Consider the following 27,318-nt stretch of genomic DNA (forward strand, 5'->3'; position numbering starts at 1 on the left):
AGGCCTGAGTGGCAGGTGAAGCAGCACCAGCCAGAACACCCCTCCTAAACCGCTCTGTTTCTTTGCCCCCACAGAATCTCAGAACCTGCCAAAGCAGCCCCCGCTGATGCTCGCCCTGGGCCAGGCCTCGGAGTGTTTGCGGCTCATGGCTCGCGTGGGCCTGGGCTCCTGCTCCTTTGCCAGAGTAGACGATTATTTGCACTGACACCCGAGCGGGACGGAGCTGCCGTCGTGGAGTGCTGCCCTTCACCCTCTGTTGCTGCCACTCTGCACCACCACCTCGTTGGATAGCCTGACCTCCCTGCCACCGACACCCCTCTAGCACGCACACACTGCCTGTGCAAGGATTGAGTCCCTCACTGTGTGGCCATTCCTGACCCCGGGAAGACTGGCAGCTCTGCCCCGTCTCCCCGCCACTGCTGCGGCTCCAGCGGCACTCGGTATTTCGCTGGTTATTCTAATGTAGCGCCTTCTGATGTAGGGATTTTTCTCTTTTGTTTTGATTTGAGTTGTTTCTCATGGTTCCACCAATATTTTATCTGGAGAGTTTTGCTGAGCTGGTTTATGCTGATTTACTGAGGAAGCTCATCAAGTTGGTGACAGCTTGTTCTTTTCTTCCCTTCTCCCTCCATCGTGCACATACAGCATCATCCGTGCTAGTAATCCGAACTCTTCTCACAGTGGCAGTTCAGAGGGATTTTTTTTTTTTTATTATTTTATTTGAATCATGTTTATTAAAAAGGTCTCTTCCACCTCCACAAAGTCACTGATGTATTTATTACCCACAGACTCGGTCCACACACACCATACGACCCCTCAGGGTGAGGTAGATCCTGTCACTCTAATGATGGGAATTGCAGGAGTCTGGTCCTTCGTGGTGCCTCTCTTTGGAGCCCAAAGCTCTCAATCTTGGCTTTGTGAGTGGGAAGAGTAGAAGATTGACATTGCCCACGTTGATGATTGTGCTGTAGAAGCATCTCATGGCCCTGACAAAGAGTTAAATTCAGCTCTGAACAGCTGGAGGGACAGGACTGATGAATATGAAGTCATCTGCCACTGTATGGGTAGAATCAGGTCATGTGAGTTGGCCAGAAATATCTGTGGGTGATGCCCTGGTGGGCTGACAATTTTGAATTAAGTAGCAAATCCCCCTTTTTCTCCATGGAGGAGGGCTCTGCCACTAACACAGTAATAACAGTATTTCCTGCCCTTTCCCATCCCTGTAACACTGATCTAAATGAGCACTTCTAAATTTTGGAAGTGTCTGTAGCAACCTGGGCTGAGCCGTGCTTGTGCTTGCAGGTGGGAAAGCTGAGCTCAGGTTGCTGCAGATCGGGCTCAGTACCAGCTCTGTTGGGCCTGAGCCATTCAGAAAGGAGCAGCAGGGTTTCTTTAGGGATTATTAAGATAATTATCAAAATTTCAGGCCCAAAAGAGACCAGCATGGGTCTGTGGGTGAGTAACCTCTGAGTAAGATGGACTAATGTGTCCATGCTGTGTGCCAGGCCCAGGGACTTGAGTGCTACCAAGCATTCAGACCACCTGTGAGTGTTTCTGAGCATGTTCTGTTACCTGGCCAGGCTGCCTGGCAGCACCATGTGCTTTGCATTCTCTGCTGTACCATTAGGAGATGGCAGGTTCAGCCTGGCTGAACAGGAGGAGTTGGAATTCTGCACCAAATTCATTTTAGGTCAGTTGCTCTGGGGAGGACCCAAGGGAGCTCAAACCAAACATAAATGTTACCATTCACAATTTTTTATTTTTTTTTTTTGAAGGTCCGTGAAAGATGAACAGGTTTTGTTGAGGTTGCTTCAAGCACCAAGAGAGTTTGTGTGCCACTGAGAAGGAAAGTAGCAGCAGCCCAAAGCTTTAAGGATTTTCTGGTTTTGCAGGACGGATTTGCAGCTGGCACATGAGCTCTGAAATCAAGGCAGAGCAGAGGGGCAGGTGCCTAGGCAGGCTGTGGCAGTGAATGTGCAGATGGTGTTGGAGATGGTTGGGAACATTATCCCTTCCTTGGATGAAGGTGTGCAGTGTGTAGGGGCAGTGCTAGAGCCATGGTGGTCTAAGAAAACAGGAGGTTTAGAGCTGGAGGAGATACTTCTGTCAGATCACAGGTACAGCTGCAAAAAGCAGAGGGAGCTCTACCACAGCCATTCTTCTAGGGAGACAGAGCTGTCCCAAGAAGAATTTAACTTGCCAGTCTGGGTCTTCTCTTCCAGCTCTGGGGAACAGCACATGTGCCTGAAAGCTCATCTGTTGCTTTTCAACTCTGCTGATGGATCTTAGCCCAGCCTGCTGTCCTTGCCCTGCTGCAAGTGCAGAGATATCTCAGTGGGCAGGTTTCCTTCCCAAAGCCTCTGGTCCCAGCGGTGCCAAGGCAGCATGTGAGCTCTGCCTGGTAGGATTCTACTGCAGGCTTTCCATTCCTTAGACCCAGGCTGGCAGCACATTGCTGGGCTGATTCTGGGTACTGAGGTTGAAATACTCCAGGACCTTGCTTTGCCTTCCCCTCTTGGCAGCTTCCTCTGCTGTCAGTCACCACTTTGCAGCAGTCTGGCTGCAGTCAGACCTCTCTCATCTTTGTAGCAACACCATATTTATCTCTTTCTGAGGTTTTTTTGGTTCCTTCTCTTTGTGGTTTCTTTAAACAAGTCTCTTCATCATGTGTCATATTAGTGCCCCATTTGGTCTTTCAGCAAAGCTTTGCTGACTGTCCTAGAGCGCCTTTTTTATTTTGGTTTTGCTACCAAAAAAAACCACTAAAAAAATCAGCCAAGAGATGTTCCTAGATATCTGGTATTTTTGGTGCCAAAAAATGTGTGATGGATGTTATTTGGGTTTTTTTAATTTACTTCAAGTGTTCTGGTGGTTTCACCAGTGGTTTCTGCTTCTTGTACTCAGATTCTGATTAATGTGGCCATGACTCAGTCTGGGGAAGATAAGCATGTTTGTGGTGTGTGGTGGCATGTAGGCCCCAACCTACCCTTGATTCCTAGATGGGATTTCTGATATGGTTTTCTCAGGTTGTATTTCAAAGCCTCTTGCCTTTGAATCTCCCTGGCTGCTCTTTGATGGTTCATGTTAGCTGAAACTTGGATTATTGAAGTGCTTTTTAAAAGCACAGCTAAAGTGAAATGGGGTCTATAACACTGAATGTGGTCTAGAGAGCAGCAAACACTCCAGCTCTGTGCTCTGGACACCCCACCCATCTTCCTGACACTTGGCACTGCAGCAAAGGCCTTGCAGAAGGAAAACATTTCACAGGGACCTGGTGGAACCTGATTTCAGGCCTACACATCCTGGGCTTTGGGTTTGAGTCCAATGCCCTGCCTGTTAAGTGTCCTTTTGAGAGGAGCATTTTGGGAACTTCAGACCTGGAGCCTTGGTTAAAGTGTCCTTCAGGAGTTCTGTGGAAAGAGCTTCATGAAGTTGAATTACATCACCAGGGTTCTCTCCCCATGAACAAGAGTTCATGCTGCCCCCACAAGCTGAGAGTGAGAGCATCAAGAATACATTGGGAGAACTTCGGAGTGAGATGCACTGGAGTAGCTGGGATAAGTGTTTCTTGAAGGAGTATCCACCTCATACACCTGGTGCTCCAGTCTGTGAACATTGTAGTGGCTCTGCTGGGTGCATTCCAGTTTGTGGATATCTCTCCTGTACCAGGGGAGCCAAATCTTCTTGTTCCTCTTGGAATCATCTTGTTCCAGATGATTTCTCTTGCTGCTCCATGAGCCTACCTTAGCAAGTATTTAACCAAAGCTATTTTAAGGCTTAGAGGGTTGAGAGAGCTCTCAGTCAAGCTCTCCTGTGAGCAAGGAGGGCAGCAGTCTATTTCCTGTGCATCCTTCAGTGTGCTCCCAGAGCCAGCTGGTTTGGGGAAAATTTCTTACTGCTACCAGCAATCCTTTCTTGTTTCTCTGCCTCCCACAATCTCAGTGTCCTCCCAACTGCATGACCACAGTGGTATCTGCAGTGCTGGGTGCTGTGGGAGCTGCTCCAAGACCAGGGCCAGCTGTGTGGTTCATGTCTGTGCCAAGCACAGATGTGGCAACTCCAGCTGCCCTTCCTGGCTTCTTCTTCCCTGCTGGCACAAAGGGGCAGGTCCGTCCCCAGGGTCACAGTCCCTTTTTGCCACCATACACTGTCCCATCAGCCTGCAGCTGGGCTGGCAGCACTTCTGCCATTCTTCTGGGGTCTGTTTGGAGCTGAGCCCTTGTGTGTGGCCAGCAGAACAGAGAGGGACTCCCAGTGAAGCACTGGACAATATGCAGCATCCAGCCCTTTAGGGAAGGTTGTCCAGTGGATGCTCTCCCTCAGCCCCATGTGAACCAAAGCTGGAGCTTGTTGCCTTGGGATGTGTGAAAGGTGTGTGTGGTGAAAGATGGGTGCTACAGCCTCTTTCTATTTCCAGCCTCCTGATGGTCCTCACTGTGCTGCTGCCCACTGGATCTGGACACCAGGAGGTGCAGCTGTGGCTGCCATGGAGAATGGGCCCCTCTGGGAGCATCATTCTTCACGGTTACCTGCGCCTAAGATCTTCCCATATTCTTCCTTCTCCTTTTTCACAGTCACATCTCAGTCTGTCCTCAAGCTGTGTCCTTGTTTTTCACATTTTATTAAGGCATCTTTACAATTCTTTAAATAACTTTGTTCTTGAGGCTGCCTTGGAAAACTGGAGCAACCAGAGCTGCTGGAACTAGTTCTGGGGATTGAATGTATCGTTTTCCACCTTTGGTATCGGGGATGATGAACCATCTCCTCCTTCAGCATTGAAGCTGTGCTTTGGTACCTGTCTGTGTTAATACGTAGCACGTGTTGCTTAGACACATATTTCAGAGTTCTGCTGTCCTGGGGTTGATAGAGGAGGTGACCTGTGGCAGCCAGGCTGTAGAGCAGTGTGTAGGTGCCATGAAGCTGTGTGGTGCACCACATGGGATCAGCAAGTTCTTCCCATAAAGCAGTGCAGACTTGAACTGTCCTGTGGCAGCAGGTGTCCCTCACGCTCCAGTCCTGGGTGCAGTGAGGCCTCGTCACACCTGGGAAAAGGAGCAATGTCCACCCAGGAGTCCCCTTTTCAGAAGGAGCATCTTCCAGCCCTGCCATTGCGAGAGCAGCCTCAGTGGTGGGTCAGGGAGAGAGCAGATCTCTTGTAGAGAGCGAGCGCTGGGTCTCCAGCTGTACCAAGCTGTTTCTGTGGAAGGACTTGGTGGGGACGTGGCAGGGGACATGCTGGGTCCTTCTGTCCCAGAGGGACAAGTGATGGAGGGAACTGCAATCCAGCAGTTGGTCAGAGCCAGAGCTGGCTGTGACCCTTGTCCCATCTTCTGTGTAGGGGCAGAGAGCTGGAGGAAGTGTTGCTGGGGCTGTGTAAGGGGAGCAGACTGGGAGGAAAAGGGAGGAGTTGAGAGCCTGGAGGCCTCTTCTGTAGACAACACTAGCTGCTCTCCGCCATCCTTCCCTGCAACAAGAGGTGGCAGGTGATGGATGAGTGAACCTGGCATGTCAGTCCCTCTCACCACATCCCAAACCAGAGCTCAGAGCCTGCAGCTTGAGCTGGAGCAGTGCCTGGCAAGCCAGGGGATCATCCAGGCTTGAGGAGCACACATCCTGCCAGCTCTTTCATTTCCAGGAGGGAAGCTTAACTCTCTCCTGCTTGCAGGAAAGCCACAAGTCCCATGTTGAAATTACACTCACATCACCACTGAAACATTCCTGGAGGCCATGCAAACCTCTGCTCCTTGCTGAAAGTCCCATGGCCAGGCAGACACCTTTTCTCTGGTCACTCCACTCGGGTCCAGGCGTGTGCTTGGACACTTTTGCTCGGGAGGACTTTAGCTGCATCCTTCCTCCTGAAGGGAGCACAGAGGGATTTTTGTATGCTGGGCTTCTCACAGGCTTAGACTCGGAGAAAGGAGAAGCAGCAGCAGCTCTGGGGATAATCCAGATTTTAAAGAAAATTTGAAAACCACAAGTATGGTGACTTCCAGACCAAGGACTGCACCGGCGCTGGATTGGGATTGTGTCTCTGTCCCTCCTGTGCAGCCAGGGAGGCGGGAGGAGGCTGCGGCCCCCGGAGCTCTTGCACGCAGCAGTGCAAGCCCCAGGACCTGCCCAGCACGCAGTGAACTCTTCTCTCCTGCTGGTTGCTCAAAACTCAGGTATGAAATGCTCAGCTGGAGCATGGGGTGTGAGGTCTCCGCAGGTTTCCCGGCAGCCCTGGAGGAACAGGCGCCACTGAGCACAGCTCCCTGTGCCACTCCAGGCTTCTCATCGCCTTTGGAAGGGAGTTTCACCTCTTTGGTACAACATTGGCTATGTGGACATTACACAAACTGTGCACATTGGTTCAGTCTACGCTTAGTATTTGTGAATTAAGTTATCTGATGCTTCGCATGAAAACTTAAAAAAAAGGGGCTTGGGGGGGTGGATTTTAACTGAGAAAAAGCCTATGAAAATATACTGGAAATATGGTAAAGAAATTGACATTCTGCTGTATATTGACAGAATTATTTTTATTAAAATACACATCCATGTGCAAGAGCCAGTGTGGAGCTGTGTGCTTTGTCAGTCTCTGCTCACCAGGGAAAGCTGCTCATGTCCTCTCTGACAGTCCTTGAGGTGTTTGTCTCCCAACATCTAATTCTGCTTCAGCTTCCTTTTCCACCATTGCTTCCTCCCATGGTGCTTACAGTTCAGAGGCAAAAATGTCATTAGGGATGTTTTTCCTGTGCTGTTCAGTGTCCTAGAAAATACAGCCCTGAAGTGTTTTCTAGCCATGAGTATAAAACACGGATTAAGCTTTAGGCTGAGGATCATTTGCCACATTCCTTGCTTTCACCTTTCTGAGGTTTTTCCCTTGTATGTTTGCGCCTCTCCCGTGAGATGGGCCAGCAGCTTGGTTTTAGTGTCTGGGATCCCACACTGCTCCCACCCCTCCCTGGCCCTGCAGAGGGGCAGGCAGCCAGGACACCTCTGAAGGGGTTGTGTCCTCACCCTCCTGGCACTGTGGACCTTGTTTCTTACTCCCTCAGATACTTCACAGTGGCCACCAGCACATTTGGAAGCTCTCAAGGTATTAATGGTTTGGTTGATCAGTATCTTCTCCCAGAACCCTCCCCTTAATTCTGGAGCACCTGCAAAGCCCCTGGGGCTGCGAGGATGCTCTGAGGATGTACAGCTTTGCCTAGGGGTGAGGGTAACCTCACCCACGAGTCCTGGACCTGTGGGTCAAGGCCTGGCTCCACTGTCGCATTCCCAGTCAAGCAGGGACAGTTTGCTCCTGGAGAAATACAAGCTTGTGGCACAGGCTTTCTTCGCTTGCAGCATGCCCTGGGTTTGTTAGGATCTGCTGCTTGGTCTGGAGAATAAGGAGAAATTCAAACAGCAACTTGTGGGAACGAGGCTTTATTATAAATATTTGCTCCACAGGCACATCTTGCAGGGCAGTGACAGCAGGAGGAGCTCGCTGACTGATCCATGGCACTGTGACACCTGATCCTGCCAGGGTACAGGACGGCTCCTCCCGCAGTGCCCACGGCCACAGCACCCGTTGGAGAAGAGCTGCCAGCACCGTTGGCTCCCTCGAGATACAGGAACACTGGAGGGGCGAATCAGATGGTGGATGGATTTTATTTTTTCCCTTGAAGCCGTTTTATGATTTTATCCACCCAGTCCCTCTTGGGGTCGGCACAAATCTCATCACCATTGGCAGCCACAATCCTGCAATGAGAAAGTGAGGAAAAGGAGTGAAAACATGAACCATGAGCCATTTCCTTCCTGTGTGCTATTTCTTCGCTCCCTTTTTGCAGCCCCATCCTGGATCGAGGCTTGGAGCCATCTCCAGCAGCCTGTGCCCTCCATGGGCTGATGGTGAGTGTCTGAGTCTTCCCAGACCATTAGCATTAGCAGAAAGCACTAAACCTCATTTTTTCCCTTTTTTGCCCACTCCCCAGAGCTGCTGGGACCGAGCTGCCTGTGGGGCAGGATGGGATGAGGGAGCAAAAGATCTGGGATCCCAGATGTGGGATGGAAAGCAAACCCTGGGATACTCACACAACTGCAGGCTTGGGGCAGTCTTTGGATGTCTCGTAGAAGCTTTGAGGGTGTCGGATGCGTTTCTGTGCATATTTAAAGCAGCATTCCACAGGTGCAAAGTGGGCTGTGGAGAGAAGGGAAGATGTTGTGAATTGCACCACCAGACAATGGCACCACCAGATTGGGAACACAGCATGGAGGCTGTGGAGCGTCTCAGCAGCTCCCATAGCATCCTATGAAAGGGGTTTGTCACCCTTCACACAGCAGGCACAGGACTGGGATGTGGACAGAGGTGGAGCAGGGGACGGCCTGGGACCTGGCACTTCACAGCCCCAATTGCAGCAGCCCCCAGAGCACACGGTAAGGTCGGGGTGCTCAGTCTGGGGATGAAGTTTAGGGGCTTTCTGAAGCAGAGGCACAAGTTGCAAGGGTGTTTTGGGAGGCTCCAAAGAGCTGCATGTTCTCCCTCCCTCCAACCCCTTGCACATCCAGCTGAGACCTGGGGAACAATTTCCAGAGCCTCCTCCAAGTTCCTGCAGCCTATCCCCAGGTCTGGTTTTGCTGAGACCACCCAGCACCTTCTCCATCCATCCCTGCATCCTGGGATGTGCTGCCCTGCCCTGCCCAGGGGGTTGCTCCTCCTGTCAGCAGCATCATTCCCCGCTGGTGTTTCCTGCCTGACCTCCCCAATGGGATGTACCCAGTGGGGGCTCAGAGCCCTGAGCTGCAGCTGTGGCCCCTGAGGTTCCTTACCTGTGGTGTGGTGCAGGGTGAGGAGCAGGCTGAACAGCAGGACAGTCCTTGCAGGGAGCATGGTGGCTGTGTGGTGGCTCTTGTCCTCTGTGCTGCCCTGCCTGGTGGCTGTGGCTCTCTCCACGCCGTCATTTATCCTCTGCCTTCCACCTACGTAAGCTGCATTTCCAAAAATTTTGGACGTGTACTAGGAAACCAGGGTCAAGGGGGTTTCTGTCATTTATTTTTGAAATGCATCCAGCGATGAAGAAGTTCAAGGAGCGGTTCTGCATTCTGTGGAGGAGCCGTGACTTGGCAAGGGAGCTTCCAGGAACTGAAAGCAGATTAGAACTGTCTTCCTGTGCAGGCAGAACATGAAGTCTAATGCTCATCTGTTTCTAACAGGAGAGACAGCCCACACTCCCTGAGCAGGGACAGCGCTTGCGTGGGTTTCATTGGTTTGCCCAGTGTCAAAGGCCAGCGAGGGAGCCCCATCCAAACTGACCTGCCCAGGCACCTTGGCCACACAGAGAGCACTGGGTTAGGCAGGAAAGCACAATGGGATGGGTTGGGATGGGATGGGATGGGATGGGATGGGATGGGATGGGATGGGATGGGATGGGATGGGATGGGATGGGATGGGATGGGATGGGATGGGATGGGATGGGATGGGATGGGATGTCAGGCAGAAGAAGCCACACTGGACCCATTCAGAAGGGACCCCAGAGCAGGAGGTTTCAGGGATGCTTTTGATGGGTTCAACAGACAGAACAGAAGGGGAAGAAATGGGGCAGGGGCAGTGGGGTGTGTGAGCAGAGTCTGGATCTGAACACGAGTCAGGCCATGTGTTGCCTCTGCCTCCCACACCAGCACTGGGATTGAAACGGGAGTCAGGGGGATGGAGGCTTGTGGCTATCAGTGCACAGACAGGCCATTCCTGCAGGGAGATGGGACAGATCCTACCACAGCCCCAGGAGAGTCCTGCCAGGGAGGAGGGGCAGGTGGCACAGATCCCAGACAGCACCACGGAGCACTGCTGGGCATCAGCCCAGCTTCCATGCAGGGATCTGCTCTCTGGGAGGGCAGAGGCTGCTGTGTGTAAGGAAAAGTGAGGTCCTGGTGGGACCACATACAGTGATGCTGAGTGGGAGCACAGGAGGGAATCTGGCTGTGGCTTGGGGGGTGAGGTAATCCAAGGCTTCTCAGAGGGGAAGAAAAGTGAAAATGGGATTCTTTGAAGATTATCTCATGTCTGCACGACTTCTCTGAAGGGAGAAAGGAGAAGGAAACAGACCAAATGTGCAGAAAATGCTGGTTTAGAGGAAATGGTCTGCAGGACATGGGGTCTGCTGGCCTTGCATGGGGCAGGGTGGCCTCGCAGAGAGCTGGGCACAGCCCCACTGGGTTCTAGTGCCACTGTCCCCAGGCAGGGCTCTGCAGGGAGAAAATGCCTGACACACAGCAGCCCGAGTCCTCTTCTGTGGACTTTGCATCACCCCCAGGTTCTCCTGCCCTCCCTGTAAATGTCCCCAGGGCACAGATCCTTGGGGCCAGCAGCCAGCAGGGTCACACCAGCTCCTAGACAGGGGTTAAAAGCACAGGGAGAACTGAGCTAATGACTTTTTCCAACCAGCATCTCCCGGTGCAGAAAACCTTATGTGCCAACCCTGAGCTTCCTTTTCAGGCTTGTCTGAGGCACACAGTTTCTCCTCCTTTCCCTTAGCTATTTATTCCACTCTCCAGAAGCATTAGTGGATGCCTCCACCATCTGTTCTTCATAGAGAAAATCAAATATGTTGGATGTTTGAAGGCCTGGAAAGGCCCCACGAGGCTCTGGAGGACTGGGATTCCCTCTGTGTCCCTGCCCCAGTGGCTGATCTCTGGCTTTTGCTTTAGTCTTCTCCAGCCTCCTCTGCAGTGCCTGAGGTGTTCCCAGCACCCTCCCAGGCCATCCCCATCAGTGGCACAGCCTCTTCCCCAGGTGTGGAGCCCCTGGTTAGGCAAATGCAAAGGCAGGTGGAGAGAAGAGAGGGTACAGACTCTGCAGAGGATTTTTTTGGGTGTCCAAACCACCTGTAGCCTCACTATAATTAATCATTTAATACAAATTTTTTGACTGAGGAAAACCCCTACTTTAGAAATTAAAATGGATAGGCATGGACAATAATAGAGGTGGGAAATATTCACTGACTCATAAAATGTTTTGGGTTTTGAGTGGATAATCACAAAAGTTAATACTTTAAGAGAGAACATGAACTGTTTGCCCATGATAATGTTGGTGTTGGGCTGGACCTGCCCTGCCCAGAGCCTAGTGCTGCACCCGAGCCACAGCTGTCAGGAGAGGGCACCAAGGCCAACCAAACAGGGTGACTCCATGGCCTGAGGACTCCTGAAGTGGAGAGGCAGCAGTTTGAGAGGTTTCTGCAGGCTGAAGCCTCTCTTGGTGCACCCAGAGTTCTCCACCTTCTTGGTGCCTGTGACACCTCGGGTTACAGACCTGCAGTGTGTCAGGGTCATTCCTCAGCTCTGGATGGGTTTTGCTTCTGCTGTGAAAGCATCCCTGAAGCTGCTGCAGCCAAAATCCCCTTCCCCAGGAGCTGTGAGTGCTGGCAGCAAGGGTCTCCAGGTGGCTGTTGCTCAGGGACTGTCTGAGCATCATCTGGGCTGATGAAAAGTGATGGGTTTTTATCAGTTGGTGGGGTTATTTTTGGTAGGTTTCCTTTTCTCAGTTGTATTTTTTCTCTTATTGAACTGTCATGGAAAGAAGGAGGAAGTAGGGGGGGGCATTCAGAGTTGCAGCATTTGTCTTCCCAGGTCACTGTTACATGTGAGGGAGCCCTGCTCTGCTCCCCATGGCTGCCCACCGATGGGAAGGAGAGAATGAATCCCTTATTTTCCTTTGCTTGTGTGACAGTTTTGCTTTATTTATTAAACTGTCTTTAAGTCACAGCTTTCCTCACTCTTGCCCTTCCAGTTCTGCACCCCCTCCCAGAGCCCTGGCAGGGATCACTGTTGAGCTCTCCATGGCCCCTGGTAGGGGCAAAATCTCCAGGGCTGTGTGTGCAGGAGTCCTTTGTCTGCCTCAGCATCCCCTGTCTCGACCTGCCCAGGGAGCTCTGCAGGGAAACCCTTCCTCTGCAGCCAAGCTCAGAGTCACCACAGGCTGGGCACACGTGGTGGGCAGGCTGTGCTCCTTCAGGGCACCACAAATGGCACAGGCTGAAACCTCTAAGCCTGAAGCTGATGGCAGTTTTGCATCTAAAAACCCTCAGAGGAGTCTTCAGCCCCTTTTGGTCCCATCCATCCCCCTCCCCTCCTGCCCTAGTGAGACCCAGTGGGAAGAGCCACCATCCCAGCCCCAGTTGCAGGCAGCAGCGAAGTTGTGGGGCTGGGAGAAGAAAGGACACCACTCTCTGATATCACATGAAGTAAACTTTATTTTGTGGCTGTGATCAGCAGGCAGGTGCTGGCAGGGTCAGCAGCATTCCAGGATCTGGTGCTGGGCTGTGGACACAGCGCAGGGCTCTGGGAGCCCTCTCCCAGCAGCTGGAACATCCATGGCCCCTTCTGAGAGGGTGACTGTAAACCTCCCTTCCCACCAGGATGTTGGGTAGCCTGAACCAGGGCACCCACTCCACATCACGGGGCACGAAGTCCTTGCTTTTTTATAAGCGTTCTAACTGCTCTCTTCACCCAGTTCTCCTCTGGGTTTGCACAGACCTTGGCTCCTTTCTTGGTCTCAAACCTGCCAAGGTTAAAGGTGAAGCTTTGTGAGGAATGACAGCTGTGATTTCACACCATCTTCCCACCCCAGCAATCTTTCTCCTTTCCCTTTGTCCCTGTGTGCTGCCCCTGGGCCCTTGGTGTCCTACAAGCAGCTGATCCTGCAGCTCAGCAGCTGCAGAGCCCGCGCAGAGCCCTCAGGAGCTGCCATGGCCTTGCAGAAGTGCCCAGACAGTCACGTCCTCCCTCTTCATGCTGGAAGATCATAGAGATTACACAGACTTGTCCCTGGCCTGTCCCCAGATGGAACAGGTGAACTGAACCCGTGGCAGCCCAGGAGACAGCACAGCAGTAGGGAAGTTGCCAGGACTTACACAATTGCTGGGAAAAAACATTCCCTGGGAGTTGAGTAGAAGCCCACGAGGTTGTCCAGCCGGAGAGGGCCCTTTACGTAGTCGAAGCAGCACTCGGTTGGAGCATAAGGGGCTGGAGGAAACAAGGAGGGACGGTGAATGCTGGCTCTGGAAGGCAGCTTGTCTTCAGGATCTTCCCCCATCACAAGGCTGATGACCACAACATCCCCCAAGCTCTGCAAATGCTGCCGTGAGGAGCCTCAGGTGCCCTCCTCCTTCCTTCCCGGGGCAGAAGGATGCTCCAGGTTATCACCCAGCCCTGCAGCAGCTCTGCCAAAGCCACCCAGCCCCAGGAGCAGTCTCCATCCTTCCCTGCACCCCAGGATGCGCTGCTCTGCCCTGGCCAGGGGTTGCTCCTCCTGCCAGCAGCACCATCCCTGCTCCACACTGGGGTTTCCTTCCTCACTACCCCAACAGGTCAGCCCCGAGTCCCAGCCAGCAGCAGTGGCCCATGAGGTGCTTTACCTGCATCAGAGCGTGGGGAGAGGGTGAGGAGCATCACGAGCAGCAGGACTGTCCTTGCAGTGAGCATGGTGGCTCTGGGAGGGCTGTTCCTCACAGGATGCTGCTCTGCCTCTTTGGCCAGGCTCAGCTCTGAGCTCAGGCAAGGAGGTGCTGCAATTTATCCTCTCTACCCCTCCCCAGTTATGCCTCTTCCGAAGAATTTGAACCAAATTCAAGGAGAAGCTACTGCTTCATTACCCGTGGGGATTTCCGTGTCATATGGGATCGTCAGGATTACAGACAGACAGACAATACCTGGAAAGACTAAATAAATTGTGTCAGCTTCTGTGCTCACCCACACAGGGAAAGTTATAAGGGAAGTGAAATCCTCCTCTCTGCAGATGTAAACTTAAGAGCTCCTGGGCTTTCAGAGAGGGGATTCATAGCCATAGGAAAGGCAAAGTTTGGTGTTCCATGCAAGGTCACTCAGCCCAGAGCCAACACAAATGTCTGGATGGCTTGTGAATCCTGGAAAGCATTAAACAGAAACAGTGAGTGGTGCTGCCACCAGCCCTCTGGCTTGAAAGCAGCAAGTTGGCAAATGCTGGCAGAAATTGAATCACATTCCATGTCAGTACCATGGAGAGGAACACAAGCTTTCCACCCAAAATCCCTGCTTATAACTGGGCAGTGAGGGGGAAGAAGAAAAGGGGAAAGGGGGTGTAGTTGAGCCTTTTCTTGGGGACAGAGTTGGCTTAGCCTTGGCTTCAGGGCAGGGCAGGAGTCAGCATTAGGCTGAGGGGAATGGATGGAAAACTTACTGTTCAAAGTTTTTGGGTGTCTTTCCATCACCTTCCTCCCTCCACAGCCTTGAGGCGTCCCAGATCCTGCAGGGACCTACAGAAAGGGGTCAGACTCTCTGTGGGGGACAGTTCTCCCCCTGTGCTGGGCTCCCCCTTCCTCAGACCTCCTGAAGGTTGAAGGAGCCCCTCTGAAGGTCCTTGTCAGTCATGCTCAGCTCGGACATTTTTTTCACCTTTCCCTCTTCTTAACCTCTTTTTAACCAGACTCTAAGTGGGTGCATGGAGCAGTGGGGTCCCATGCAGATCCCCTGGCACCACGGTCCCCCTCACGCCCTGTGAGCTACCCAAGGGGCCACCTCAAGCCCTTCTTCACACTGACACCCCCCAGCCACTCTCTGGAGCAGGATATTGTGCCTGGGACTGTCACCCCTGGATGTCTTAAAGTAGTTAGGAGAAAAACCACCCAATGCTGAGAACTGCTCTGGTCATGCTCAGTTCTCCCCAAGCCAGGCTTTGTCAGACACATTTCTGCTGATGGAGGCTCAAGATCCACTGCTCTGGATGGACATCAAGCTTTTGAGAGCTGTGTTTATTTTTCTAGTAGAAGATCTGGCCTAGGATGCTCTGCTTCCCTTTTCTCAAGATTTGAAGCCCTGTCTGTGGAAGCCAGATGACTCACAACTCCCTGGAGACCTTTTGGTGTTTCGTTTAGTCTTTGGAAAGGGAAAGGCTGATATGCAGGCAATAATTGTTAAGTGCTGGAAAGCCCCTCTGCTGGCCCAAGTTTTCCTTTAATTTGAATAATCTGAATAATGTGCTTGTTTACATAAAAAATGAAAGCATTGTTGTTATTCTGCAAGAGGAGGAGGAGGGAAGCTGAGGGGACATTCAGATGCAGCATTCAGATGCAGAGGGGACCCTTCAGATGCCAGCAATGGTGCCAGTGAGGGGACAAAGGAGTCAGGCAGAAGAGCCCCGTGCTGGGTTTGGGGTTTCAGTGGGTGACTGAGCATTCCCAGCTGTGCTGGAAAACACAACCACGGACATGGTGCACTGGGGAAAGCTCTGCAGGAGCAGCTGGGCTGGAGAAAGGGGCCTGAAACCTGTCCCCAAGGAGGAGGTGGGAGAGTTTGGAATAAGTTTTCACTGTTTTCTTCTGTTCTACTCAGTCACTTTGAATCTTTTCCGTTTACAATATGAGACATCCTTATTTGGCTTGTTTAAACCCTCTTTACCCTTTCTGTGTGTAAAGATCCTCCACAATTCTTTGGGGTGCTCACTCTCCACAGCTCCCTGTCAAAGCCCTGATTGACTCAGGACACAATCACAAGCCAAAGGTGATTCTCTTCTTCCTTCCCCAAATCCCTGGGATGCCAGGTACAGCCATGCCAAGTCCCACAGCCTGGAAGGACACTCTAAAATTAGAAAAATGAGAATCTCTTCCAAAGTCTGCTTCCTACAGCTGGACACTGGGGAGCACCAAGTACTGTAAGCCGCAATCCGAGATGCATCCTGTGTGGGAAGTTCTGCCCAGAGTCATGAGACACAGGGGCTGCAGGAAGGCTGTGCCAGGAGCTCTTCCAAGGTTCTGTCTGCTCTAACCCACTGGGCAAGCTTGTCCACAGAACAGAAACTCACTGTGGGCATGCGGGAAACCCTCACAATTACGGCCAAGAAGAGTCGTGAGTCAATGCACCTGTGCCAGGAAATGGAAGTGGCCTTATCTTGCTAAGGAAGATAAAATAATGGACCTGATGTCAGTTTCCTCAAACATATTAAAAACGAGACATTTTTCCATTTTTATCCAATGAGGTCAATCAACTACCTCAGGGTTAAGTGAAGGATGGACCTGGGGTGTGAAGGAGACTGCACTGGAGAGGCTTTTGTATGGAGTAGCAATCAGGGTAGATGATGCTTGATGAGGACTTCAGGCTCCTTTTTTCAACTTTGAGACTTTTAGGGCTCTTAGACTTTAAGCAAGCAGCAGAGAGGCTTCAGCTCAGCTTTTAAAGCAAAGCTGAGGTGACAGAGAGAAATAGGACATGGAAGCAATTCCAGTCTAATTTTTAGTGATTTAATTCTGATAATTTCGAGATGGCACTAGAACAAGTTATGAATTTATCTGCTCCTTAGTGTTTGATTAGAATAAAACCCCAGCAATCAGAAAAATAAATGCAGTTAAAGAATGTGTGGAGCAAGACAGGTAAAGGTGCCTAGATATTGTAATGAAAATGTGTTTGTGATGGGGTTATGGTCAGAGTCAGCAAGCTGACATCACATCCCTCCTTGGAGGATGACTCTCACATATCTATCTTTCTCTTTTTTAAATTATTTGGTTTGTGGCAGAATTCAAGGGTGGATTCTGAAGGCTTAAGAAATGAGCCTTCCTCCATCACCTGTGACAGTCTCCAAAGAGGTCCCCAGCAACCTCCGTGTTACCCAGGGGGGACTTCAGCAGCAAGAGCAGCCCTTGCAGTGACATCAACAGGGACACAATTCCCATTAAAGTGGAGATTTAGCAAATGCAAAGCCCGGCAGAACCACAGCCAGGCAGCAGAACTGTGGTCCCTTACCCTGAGGGCCAAAGCAGCTGGGGGACATCCTGTCCTTCGCTGAGCCAGCGGCGTGAAAGTGGTGGTGCATCAGCTTCACCAGAGGCTGCCCAAAAAATGAGAGTTCTTGTGCAACATTTCACAGGAAAGAGACCATGCTGAGACATGTCAGAAATCACAGCCCAAAGCAGAGAGGATGGAGGCGGCATCTCCTCTCCTCCACCTCACACACTGCCCTGGGGAGAAGCCAGAGCTTGGAGGAGATGATAGCAGAGGTGTCTCACTGCCAGCTGCACTGCAGGAACAGTGGGAGGGGACAAGCCAGGGGCCAAGAGTGACCCCAGCACAGGCAGCGTCCTCAGCAGCGAGGTGACAGCCCACAGGGTCTGAGCACAGGGTCAGAGCCTCCATCAATGTCCCCAGGCACACCAGCATAAGGAACCAAATCCAGAATCCATTTGGGAATGTTGGGAAACCTTCTCAGCAGTAACAGGAGACGGGGACAGAGACAGGGCTCTAACCCCAGAGGGTCCATCCAGCCAGGAGATGAGATGCCTGCAGCACAGATCCAAGGTCTGTCCAAGGGACTGGATCAGAGCCAGGACATCAGAGCAGCCCTCCCAAGGCAGCAGGGACCAGAGGCTCAAGCTTGAGCTTAGATGGGGTTCCTGAGGCTTGGGCAGAGGACTGGGAGATGTTGTGGGGGTGAGTCCGCCCACAGATGAGGCTGGTCAGGATAATTACGGCCAATTAGTGCCCTCAAGGCCTGACATTATGGATCCTGTGGACAGGAAGAGATGGAGGTGAGCCTGTGTGGAGTCCCTGTGACTTCTCCTTCTCACAAGCTCAATTAAAACAGCTGCTAATGACATGGAGGAGGTGTTGTGGAACTGGAAATGAAATGTGGGTTTGTAAGGGCTGAGAGAGGTCACTTCATGACCATGGGTCCCCCATCTCCCCTGGGCTCTGGGGAAGCATCAAGGCAGGATGTGCATCTTTCATACCATGTGCAGAATGCACCTCTCATCCCCCTGAGCAGAACAGATGTGGCATTAATGATCCCCTGGACCAAACTCTACCCCTGAGGCAGCCCACGGAGCTCCAGGGGGAGCAGGGGAAGGTGTGTGGGGGGACACCCTTGGCACAAGGTTTTTCCCTGCACTGCCAGACACCAACACCAGCAAAGCCAGGGAGTGTGTGCCATCCACAGGGACTGAGCACCCAGAAACTCCAGAGGAGCTCCCGAACAGCCCTGCTGGCGCCAGCTCTGCCTGACGGAAATAATCAGAAATGACTCATCCAGTCAGGCCTGGCTTGTTTGCACTGCCTCCTTCCTCGCCTGCCCTGTCCTCAACAGAGAGGAGAAATGAAATTGAAAAAAAAAAAAAAAGTGCTTTCGTTTCCTTCGAGTTTTGTTATCCCCCAAATGTCCTTCCTGGCCTGGTGACTCAGCTGCAGGAAATTTTCATTGACTTCCGCATGTGCCTAGAAGGGCACGGGGCTGAGAGATGCTTGGGATGAGAGCTCCTGAAACTTAGGGAAGATGCTCATCCCTGACCCTCTTGCTCCTGCCAGCTCCCCGCTCCAGGCAAACCCCTGAGAACTGACTCTTTCACTGAGTTGCTCTTCCCACCCCTCCAGCACCAGAGAGTAGCACACGAGGGCAGCCCAAGCCCTGGCTGGGGTGGGAGAGGTCCCATCTCAGCCTTTGCCCTCCTGCCTCCTCACAGAACAGACTTGGAGTGCAAGGTTTGCTGTCTCTGAGCTGCTGTTTGGCCTTAGCTTTGCTTAAACAATGCAAAACCCCAGCTGTTTGTTTTCCCTATTTCCTTAGTAAGATGGGAAACACAAATCCCTGTGAGGAAATAGATTTCTTGCAAATATCTGCAAGATCAAAACCCTTGAAGGAGAAGGAACAATAGCCTGGCCACATCCAGCTGTGACAGCTTTGCCATCTCTTGGTGATGCTGGGATGCTTTCCACAGTGCTCAACCATAGGTGTCCATCTCTGCAGGGACCAGGCTTGGTAACCCAGCCCAAGGCTCAATCCCCTGAGGATGAAAGTTTTAACATAAGGACTTTATTACTTCTACTTTTATAAAAATGTACAGCTCATACCTCATGCACACAATATACAAATGAACTGGAGCTTGTAACAGTCACTGTGCTCTACAGCAAGTGGTATTTTAACCCCCAGAAATGGGTGACACCCACAGGCTCCATCCTCCCTCCCTCCCAGAGTGCCCACTGCAGAGAGAGGAGCAGCAGTGTCCCCCTGTCCTGGTTTCACCTGTCCCCTGGGAGGGTGCCAGCACCCTGCCCACAAACAGCCGAGGCACAGGAGAGGGGAGCAGGGAAAGCACAGGGACAGGGCCAGCCTGGAGAAGCAGCTCCTCCTGATGAGTTCTGGTGGGATCACAGCAGCTGGGAGAGGGTGGGAGCTGGTGGTGGAGCTGAAAGCAGTGTCCTTCAAAGCCTGGTGGGACTCCAAGTGATCTGACTGGTGCACATCCATCTCCCAGCACTGCTCCAAGACAAGCACTTCACCTGCAGCAGACAGCTGTCCACCCCGTTTGCTGAAGGGCCTGGACAGTGATCCAGCTCCCATGCACAAGCCATCTAAGACCAGCAACAAAATAGACAAGGCACAGTGTTTTCCAGCGCTGCCAAAAAGGTCTCGGCTCCGAGCAGCTCAGATAGGACATTACATACATTCAAAAAGCTATAAAACTTTTTTACAAAAATAACATTTCTAGTTTTTCATATAAAAATAATGCCACAGTACACCGCCTCACGAGTTCCAGCTGTGCACAAGTGGGGTGCATGGGGAGGTGGCACTGGCAGAGCCAGATTTACCCTCTAGGAAAATCAACCCCAACCAGAGTTCCACAGCTGAGCTGCTGCTCAAGGAAGGATTTCACTCCAAGTTAATCATTGCAATTAATCAGATTGCATCCTGTACTTGCAAAGGCCAAGATGAATCTCTCAAGTCAGCGAAATGCAGAAGGGATGTGTGATGGCAGAAAGCAAACAGTTGTAGTCTGTCCTCTCCCCCTGCAGGGCTGGATGGATGCCCTGGAGGTGCATTCTGAGCACTGACAGATCTTATGGGCAACGTTCCTCGAGCTCTGCTTTACAGCTGGCCCATCGTTTCTGATGATCTTGCTCATTATGTTTTTCCTTTCATTTTCTGCATGCATATTTGTACTGAGGGGTCTGATCCACTGAGGCTGGATCAGACCCTTTATTTGTATTTACTTACAAAGCATCATATCATGAAGACCTTTGCACGCCCCAGCAGAATTCATCCTGGAGTCAAAGTTTAATAAGGGCTTTCAGGACTTGACCACAGATAAAACATAAGACTTATGTACAGAAATATCAGGATGTGTAAAAATCAAAATCAATTTGGGGTTAAAAAAAGCCTGGTTCTGTTACAATACTTTCATAGCCTGGTGATCAGTGCTACTCAAAATGGAAAAACTAAAACGTGGCTGAAGTATAGGACCAGGAACAGGCATTTCGTGCTTTTTTTTTTTTTTTGTGGATCAGCAAATGTGCTTATTTCTAGAGAGAAAATGGGATCAAAAGGATGTTATGTCTGCTGTGGTAGAGTAATTCCTGCATGACTACATTCAGAATTGCCTTTAGTTCCACATTTCCTGGGTTTTGTGCTTGCAGAGAACAGCAATAATGTTCCAATGATAACACAGGAATAGCAGAATTATTGGGTGACTTCTTGTTTTCTCCCATTTGCAAAGATTCCTCAGCATTATCCTGCTCTGCTGCTGGATGCAGCAGGACACAAGGTGCATCAGCTGGCAGAAGGGGTTTATTGCATTGATTTGCCAAGAATCAGCTCTTAGAATTCATCTGCAAGAAGAAATACCCATAGCTGCTAAAAGGAGGGGCCTGATTTCAAGGAGGAGATAGACTGTGGGTTGCCAGCTTCTCTGAATATAAGATCTGTAGTACTGACCTTCAGTTCCCTGATCAGACGCAGTGTTGGTCAATTATTCCTGAAAAGCTGGGCCATCCCTCATGTCTCCAGCAAAAGAAAATGATGAGGGTAAATTCTATCAGCCCAAGGAGAGCCAGCACCCAGCTGGCCACCAGCTTCAGTCTTGGTCTGACAGAGCAGAGACCTGAAGTGCAAAGAAAGAAGCAGCAGAGAATTTAAGTGCAAATTGTGTGGGTTTGGTGTTAAGATTGCTCAAGCTGGCTGAGCCCAAGTCCAGCAGTGTGGGTGGGTGAGTGACTTCTTGCCTGGGCCATGATGAACCACAGAAAAATTCCCAACAGTGACTTGGAAAATCACCTGGCAAAGAGCCACCAACAGCAATAGAACAGCCACAGCCTTTGTACATGACAGTGACAGTAGAAAAGAAGTGTCTCCCTCATTTCCAAAACACTATGATTGGTCAATGATGAAGTAGATCTATTGTTGGGCATTCTGCTCTACGAAAAAAAAAAATCAGTTTTCTCTGTGATTTTTATTCCCAGGCTTTCTTCCTACTGGTCATCAGTTCAGCATGAAGAGCTTTTCTGCAGCAACACACATACAGTTGAGGCCAGAAATGCCCATGCCATGAAGCATTCATATTACTTCCATTGGATAGGCATTGTCTTGATGTCCTGCCTGCTGGTAGAGCAAGCCCTGTACCATTTCTCTTGATGTTTCTTCTGGTTTGACTCCAAATTTCAGATACACCCATACAAGAGCAACACTGCTAACCATCAGTCCACACACCACAGAAACTGGGATGACAAAGTGCATTTGAGACTTTGACAAGAAGCTGGGCAGGGGGAGATTTTTTGGCCTGACTGTGATCATCTGCACTCTGGCTTGGCCTGAGAATGCCCGGTGAGTAAAAACTGTGTCTGAAGGCTCTTGCTTCCCTACAGGCAATGAATGATCAAATGCTGTGGTACCAAACACATCTGCAGAAGGATCAACAACCCTGTTGGTATGGACAGAAGCAGCTTTGCCTGTGGCAGTGGTGGAGCTTAAAGTAGAAACTGAAATAGTCTGTGGTGCTGTCTCTGTGATTGTTGTGGTCTTCATGCTGTCCCAGATGGAGGGGAGATCTGACCTCGAGCTGCTGGAAGCAGTGTCTGGTGTGTTGGCTCTGGCATTTGTAGGGTCCAGGGATCCATTTGTAGGAAGTACAGGTTGGTTTGATCCTCTAGCAGCATCCCTCAGGTCTGAATTTGAGTTAGGAGAAGCTGTGCCTTGAACAGTGGGGTGTAGGGTGGGCTGGCTGGAGCCCACACCAGCTGCAACAGCTGATGAAGATGCAGGAGAATTTGAGGACACTCTCTTTGCTTTGGAAGCAACCTCAGAGTGCGCAGCCTCTTCCTGTGCCACAGGGGTGGATCCTGCAGGGAGCTGGGTGGGGTCCTGCCTGCCCAGTGGGGACTTGCTGGGCACCTCTGTGCTGGCAGCAGGAGCATGTATTCTCTCCCTAAGGGTTGTTCCAGCCCCTTGGAAGAAACTAGGTGGAGCAGTGGCTTGAGGTGGAGCCACTTTTGGAAGACCAACTTGTCTCTCAAGACTACCAGGCTCTTCAGCTGAAGCGACATCATGTGGTGGCATCACTGTGGCATTTTTCCCATCCAGTTTGTCTTTGAGCTTCTGCACCCAGCCTTCCTTTGAATCTGCACAAATCTCTTTGTCCTTCAGAGTAATAAATCTGAAAATAAAAAGGGATCACTTACTGAATAAAGGAAACCCCGGTTCAGGTGATCAGAGCTATGGGGAAGTTGTATAAATAGCAAACACCAAGTGTTGTCTGGATGATTCATTTCAGGAAGGGCAGGTGCCTCTGATATCTGACTGAATGAGTAGCAGCATGAGGGTGAAGGGTTTTCCCCTAAGAAGTTTTTCACTTTCAAAAGCATTGTCCTGCATGGACACAGCATTTTGCACTTGCACTCAGGGCAGGAAGCTCCACAGGTAGCAGCTGCCCCAGGGCACACATGCATGAAGGCAAAACCCTCTGATTTACTGGGTGATGTGAGACTTTGCGAGGTCAACCCAGCAGCTTCACTTTGGAGCCATCCCCTGGGCTGCAATAAAATGGTGCATCAACTTCAGCATAAGTGGGAAACAACAATTATCCCAAAGAAAAGAAATGGAGCTTTTCTCCTTTCCAGACAAGCTCACAAGTCTGAATCTGTCTTCAGACAAAATATCTGCTTTCAGAGAAATGCGTGAGCTCTCCCCCTGTGTTGTTTCTCTGCCCTGTCCTGCCAAGTACCTCCCTCAGCCCCTTTTCCCATCCATTTAACCCTGATCCCACTTGGAAGTGGGGCAGCACTTACATGATGGCTTGTTTTTTGCAGCTGGGTTCGGTCAAGCGGTATCTCCTGATCTGCTTCTCCGCTAACTCCTTTGTGAAAGCTCTGCACTCTACGGAACACCTCCGAGACGCTTTGGGTTGTGCTGAAATTAAAAAGTCACCTCATAAAGCATTGGCTTTTTATCAGGGCCTCTCAAATCCAGCACTGTTTCTTGTCCCCCTTCTCCAGGGAAGAGTCCAAAGCTTGCCACAAAAGTTTCCAATCCCTGCTGAGATGAAGACAGATCCTGATGAAGACAAAGCCAAATTTGCTTGTAGCATCTACAATGCTACTACAATGCATCTACATGCAGTATCTAATAAGAAACCCAGAAAACTGAGGGGAAAAAAAGCACTGTGAAAATTGTGGGCTTTTGGGACAGTGTTTCAGCTTGTCCTGTAGGATGTGCAAACCCCTGGACCTGCAGGTCCTTTCCCCTTTGGGTACCAGGAAGACTGGTCTAAAGACCTGCTGCAACCCTCACCCAAGGGCTCTTGGTGCAGGAGATGCAGACCAGTGGGCAGGGTGCTCTGCTCTCTCCTTATCAGTCCTATCTCTTCCTCCTGTAAGACTTTCCCTCCAGGTGAGTATCCTGCCTCTCTGCTTGCTAGTACAGGGTCTCTGAACACCACCAGGGCTCAGAGAAAGGGTGCAGAGAAAGAACCTTTTGGTGATTAATGCTTCACTCCCACAGGGATCTCAGCAGCCCAGCTTCCCAAACACATCTTTTTGACCTCCACCAGAAAATACCCTTTTCAGTTTGCAAAGTGTAAAAATACCCCCCCTCCTTGACCCCTTCAAGGGGCAAGGCCGGTCACACCTCTGGGGACCATTCATGCCTGCATCTACCTCCAGCCTCCCACAACAGGCACTTGCACAACACATCCTGCCAACTTGTTCCTGACATCCCTGGGGACAAGATTTACAAAAACAAGCTCTGGTTTATCTGGGGCCCCTGAGAAGAAAGGAACTGGAATCTGGTTTCAATCAGGCTTACAAAATGTTGCCTCTGATTCCCAAGTGAATGTGGTGAATTTTATGCCATTCAGTTAGGAATGATCCGGGTACCAGCTACAAGAATGAGCACCAACACAGGAGCACTCTGAATCATTTACTGGGGAAAACTCTGTCTGCAAAGAAATCCCAAGCAAACACTCCTGTGGCCCCTCTACAGAAGCCCATTTCCACCTCTAGGTCAAGTCAAGTTAAAGCAAAACCCTTTTCATACAATAATGTTTTCTGTGGCACTTTAGGGTCAAGAATTCTCTGCTCAGGGGCAGCAGATTTGCCAATTAACTCTCATTAGCCAGAGGATATTCTGCTGGTATCCTCCACTTTCAAGAGCACAGTTCAACAAAACAGGCACAGTGACAAGAAGGTCACACTGTCCCAGTGGGTAGCCAGCGACATGCATGGTGGGGAGCATCCCTGACTGCTCCCAAAGGCCCTGCTCCTTTGAGAACCCTGAACTGATTTTACAATTATTGGCACTAATGCAAATGGTTTCCATTTGGCTGAACTCCTGGTATGTTTTTCCCAGAGTGGAGGAGCTCGGAAAGCACCTTCCACGGACAGAGGGGTGACACAGGGAGCATGGAGCCCTCCTCCTGGGGCACACAACCCCACTTCTCTGAGCTGCATCTGAGTCTGCCAAAGAGATCTGGGCGTTTCTCCACCCAGAACCATTGCTCTTAGGAGCTATTGGCACCTGCTTTTCAGCACAGTTCCTCAAGAGACCCAGGGCACTCCACCAGCCTTTTAGCAGAGCCAGCCCTATTTCCTCGTTGTGGGGGAAATGGATGCTTGGCCATGGGTGAGCAGAGTCAGGCAGTGCCAGGCAGGCAGCAGGTTCTCCAGGGCAGGATAAGCGGCCTGGTGTCCCCGCTGTCCACTTTCCTCGGGCCAGCCCTGGAGAGCCTGCCCAGAGGTGTGCGGAGGGAGAAGCTCCATCGCCAGCCGTGCTGTCCTCACTCCTCCCGTCTGGTGGCAGCAGGACACGGATCTCAGGGGCCCTTTGCCCCTCTCCCTTCCCATGGTGGGAATGGATCCCCCCTCGGCTCTGGGCAAGGTCCAGCCTTGCCTGCGGTGCTGGGAGCGTGTTCCAGCCCAGCCCCGCCGTGCTGCAGGGCTGCCCCGGGCAGCGATCTGTGCCACGGGCACACACAGCGAGCCCAGCCCGCTCGGCACCGCCCGCAGCTCGCAGGGCTCCATGCGGAGAACCGGAGAGCGTCTCCCACTCGGACACACGCACACCCTGCCGGGGACAAAGCCCCTGCCCCACAGTGCTGGCAGCACCGGGACAGGTGCAGTCTCCTCAGACACCCACCCTTGGCCAGGCTGCAGTCTTCCTGCCAGGTCCCCAGGGACTTGAAAAAAGGGGGACAAGAAGTACATCAGGCTTTTCCCCTAACACAGGTTACCACTGTCCCCATCTGCCCTCAGGCGTGACAAAGGCCACGGCGGGGCTGCTCGGATGTCCCTGCTGCCAGGACTGCGGCCATTGGCATCCCTCCCCCCCCCTCCCAAAGTCAGCCTGATCCTGCTGTGACATCTCCTGCATCCCACAGAGGTCCCCACAGCCCGGTGCTGTGCCTCCTCCCCCGCTGCCCGGCCCCACGACATCCCCTCCCGAAGCTGCGGCTCACCTCCAGCCAGGGTCGCCAGGCACAGGGCCCACAGCAGCGGCAGCCGCATGGGGACACGGGCAGCCTTCATGTTCCCGTGGTCGGCACAAGGAAAGGCAGGCAGGGAGGGATTACCGGCAGTATTCCCCACTCCCGGCTGCTTACGGCGTCCTCCGGAGCAACACAGATGCTGCCGCTCATTCCAGGATTATGCAGCCCCGAGCCAGAGCTGTAGTTGTCACTGGGCTCCGTCACACGTGTCCAGGGTGACGACAGGAGGCGGAGGGAAGGCAGGGACGGGGGGGAATAGCGTCTGCTGTGGAGCGGGATGGCTCCTGGAATTCCCCAGGTGTACGGCCACCAGCTTTCCCTAACACGGGCACAGCAGCCCCAGACTACTGGGCAAATTATTCAGGCAGGGACTTTCAGTGGTCGGCTGCTCCCTCCTCCTCTCCCACCGATGTTTCTCTTAGCCTGCGCCAAGGCAGCACTGTCCTTAGGCTTGTAAAGCTCCCCCCACCTCCTGCTACAGCTCCCCGCTGCTCAGTAAGCTCATTAATTACCCAAAATGCCAAAGCAGTTATTCCTTTCATTTTTGGCAGCCATCTTATAGCAGCAGTCATTAGGCCAAAATAGACAGAATTTGCTAATCAGGATTCCGAGTTCATCAGCTACCCCTGGATCTCAGGCCAGGCTGCCTCTAAGGAGCATCACCAAAGAGAGGGATGAGCAGGGACCCAGTGACTCTGCAGGCAGCTCCTGTGCCCTGGCCGTGCTGCCTGCAGTGTGTGCTCGCTATGACAGCCTGATTTTCCATATACACAGGGGCTCTGACATCGGGGTCTTGCCGATGCTGACAGCAGGAGACCCCCAGCTCTGCAAGAGCCAGGCTGTCTCGGTGCTTTCCAGCAGCAGCCCCAAGCCAGGTCAGAAGCGGACATACCAACACTGCAGTCACATCCTGCACCCTTACTTTCTCTTTCTTCTCAAACAGAACAACCTTCCCCTGCCAGCTCCCTCCAATGAAAGATGAAGATAAACTTAGAGATCTTTACTGCCAAAGTTTTCTTAGGGCTGGTGGAAATCCGGCATCTCTGTGCTGTGGGAAATTCCAGTGGTTCCAATTTTAGTTTTTCAAAGAGAAAACCCCCAAGTTTCTAGATAATGCATTTGGTGAAAATCCCAGCCTGCAACTTCAGCTTTTGTTTATACTGTATTAGAAGAAAAAGCCCATTTCAAGGAAATAAAATAAAAATTAAGGTTGAAATAGTCTGTTTGATCCAGCAAGAACAGAACATGCTGAGTCTGTTGGGATGTTTTCTGAGCCTTCCCCAAGCAGTGTTTTCTCAGGCTCCACACAGAGCCTTTCCTTGTTGCAGGAAATGGCACTGCCTGAAGCCATCGGGCACCTTGGCTGCTGGAAGTGATGGCACAGCCCACACATGCTCACATCTCCCCTGAAGAAACAGGTTCTGCTTCTTCTGCAAAGGGTTTGCTGCCAGAGATAGGTACAACAGAGAAAGGGCTCTGACATCCAGGTAAGTGGGAGGGGGAGTGCTTTGTTTGCCAAAGGCCTGACTTGCCACAGGTGTTGTTGTTTTAAGGCACAAGCTACGCTCTGGCTGATAATGCAGCTGCTGTTCCA

At 51.6% G+C, this 27,318-nt stretch overlaps 4 protein-coding genes and 1 long non-coding RNA gene across 10 annotated transcripts in view; 2 read left to right on the forward strand and 3 right to left on the reverse strand.

Annotated features, from left to right (window-relative positions):
* RANBP10 (RAN binding protein 10) overlaps window positions 1–7,552 on the forward strand; it is a 66,012-nt gene extending 58,460 nt beyond the window's left edge. For 4 of the 5 annotated variants that reach the window (XM_088062380.1, XM_005526266.3, XM_088062382.1 and 1 more), the window contains one exon: window positions 75–6,546. In XM_088062380.1, coding sequence (XP_087918506.1) covers window positions 75–205 — 131 coding nt within the window. In that variant the 3' untranslated portion in view covers window positions 206–6,546. Of the gene's footprint in view, window positions 1–74; window positions 6,547–7,434 lie in introns of those variants that run through there. The other variant, XR_015773798.1, reaches the window with a different exon arrangement.
* Window positions 7,395–9,089, reverse strand: LOC102107726 (C-C motif chemokine 3-like). Its single transcript, XM_005526267.3, has 3 exons — window positions 8,794–9,089; window positions 8,059–8,164; window positions 7,395–7,725 (listed from the first exon to the last, which is right to left on the reverse strand). The coding sequence occupies exons 1-3, from the start codon at window positions 8,852–8,854 to the stop codon at window positions 7,635–7,637; spliced, it is 258 nt and encodes an 85-aa protein (XP_005526324.3). The 5' UTR covers window positions 8,855–9,089; the 3' UTR covers window positions 7,395–7,634.
* On the forward strand, window positions 7,657–23,191 carry LOC148183133 (uncharacterized). The gene is made up of 4 exons (XR_015773800.1): window positions 7,657–7,738; window positions 7,815–7,875; window positions 21,413–21,571; window positions 23,053–23,191. It is a non-coding gene; the product is annotated as an uncharacterized LOC148183133 (long non-coding RNA).
* On the reverse strand, window positions 12,192–13,487 carry LOC102100978 (C-C motif chemokine 5-like). Its single transcript, XM_005526409.3, has 3 exons — window positions 13,374–13,487; window positions 12,870–12,981; window positions 12,192–12,517 (listed from the first exon to the last, which is right to left on the reverse strand). Exons 1-3 carry the CDS (start codon window positions 13,438–13,440, stop codon window positions 12,412–12,414), a joined length of 285 nt encoding a protein of 94 aa, XP_005526466.2. The 5' UTR covers window positions 13,441–13,487; the 3' UTR covers window positions 12,192–12,411.
* On the reverse strand, window positions 13,544–27,197 carry LOC102101171 (uncharacterized). 2 transcript variants are annotated; one of them, XR_015773799.1, is made up of 5 exons: window positions 25,695–27,197; window positions 23,032–23,152; window positions 20,687–22,400; window positions 14,174–14,249; window positions 13,544–13,676 (listed from the first exon to the last, which is right to left on the reverse strand). XR_015773799.1 is itself a non-coding variant. In XM_014255468.2 (3 exons), exons 1-3 carry the CDS (start codon window positions 25,762–25,764, stop codon window positions 21,305–21,307), a joined length of 1,287 nt encoding a protein of 428 aa, XP_014110943.2. In that variant the 5' UTR covers window positions 25,765–27,197; the 3' UTR covers window positions 18,766–21,304. The 2 variants fall into 2 exon arrangements, 1 of the variants encoding a protein (XP_014110943.2); XM_014255468.2 differs by lacking the exons at window positions 13,544–13,676; window positions 14,174–14,249 and having other exon boundaries at window positions 18,766–22,400.
* Window positions 27,198–27,318: the final 121 nt, after the last annotated feature.

The sequence above is a fragment of the Pseudopodoces humilis genome, chromosome 14 (genome assembly GCF_049639895.1).
Source record: "Pseudopodoces humilis isolate 2021_Gansu_Grassland_sample_001 chromosome 14, ASM4963989v1, whole genome shotgun sequence".
NCBI classification, from domain to species: Eukaryota; Metazoa; Chordata; class Aves; order Passeriformes; family Paridae; genus Pseudopodoces; species Pseudopodoces humilis.

Excerpts from the sequence above, each read along its gene's own strand:
- LOC102100978 (XM_005526409.3), bottom strand. The coding sequence starts at position 13,440 with ATGCTCACTGCAAGGACAGTCCTGCTGCTCGTGATGCTCCTCACCCTC. Across the intron at positions 12,982-13,373 it reads CTCCCCACGCTCTGATGCAG|CCCCTTATGCTCCAACCGAG; the intron begins GTAAAGCACCTC and ends TGTTTCCTCCAG. Across the intron at positions 12,518-12,869 it reads TGTTTTTTCCCAGCAATTGT|GTTTGAGACCAAGAAAGGAG; the intron begins GTAAGTCCTGGC and ends TAACCTTGGCAG.
- LOC102107726 (XM_005526267.3), bottom strand. The coding sequence starts at position 8,854 with ATGCTCCCTGCAAGGACTGTCCTGCTGTTCAGCCTGCTCCTCACCCTG. Across the intron at positions 8,165-8,793 it reads CACCCTGCACCACACCACAG|CCCACTTTGCACCTGTGGAA; the intron begins GTAAGGAACCTC and ends TTCTCTCCACAG. Across the intron at positions 7,726-8,058 it reads TGCCCCAAGCCTGCAGTTGT|GATTGTGGCTGCCAATGGTG; the intron begins GTGAGTATCCCA and ends TTCTCATTGCAG.
- LOC102101171 (XM_014255468.2), bottom strand. The coding sequence starts at position 25,764 with ATGAAGGCTGCCCGTGTCCCCATGCGGCTGCCGCTGCTGTGGGCCCTG. Across the intron at positions 23,153-25,694 it reads CCTGGCGACCCTGGCTGGAG|CACAACCCAAAGCGTCTCGG; the intron begins GTGAGCCGCAGC and ends TTTTAATTTCAG. Across the intron at positions 22,401-23,031 it reads TGCAAAAAACAAGCCATCAT|ATTTATTACTCTGAAGGACA; the intron begins GTAAGTGCTGCC and ends TTTTATTTTCAG.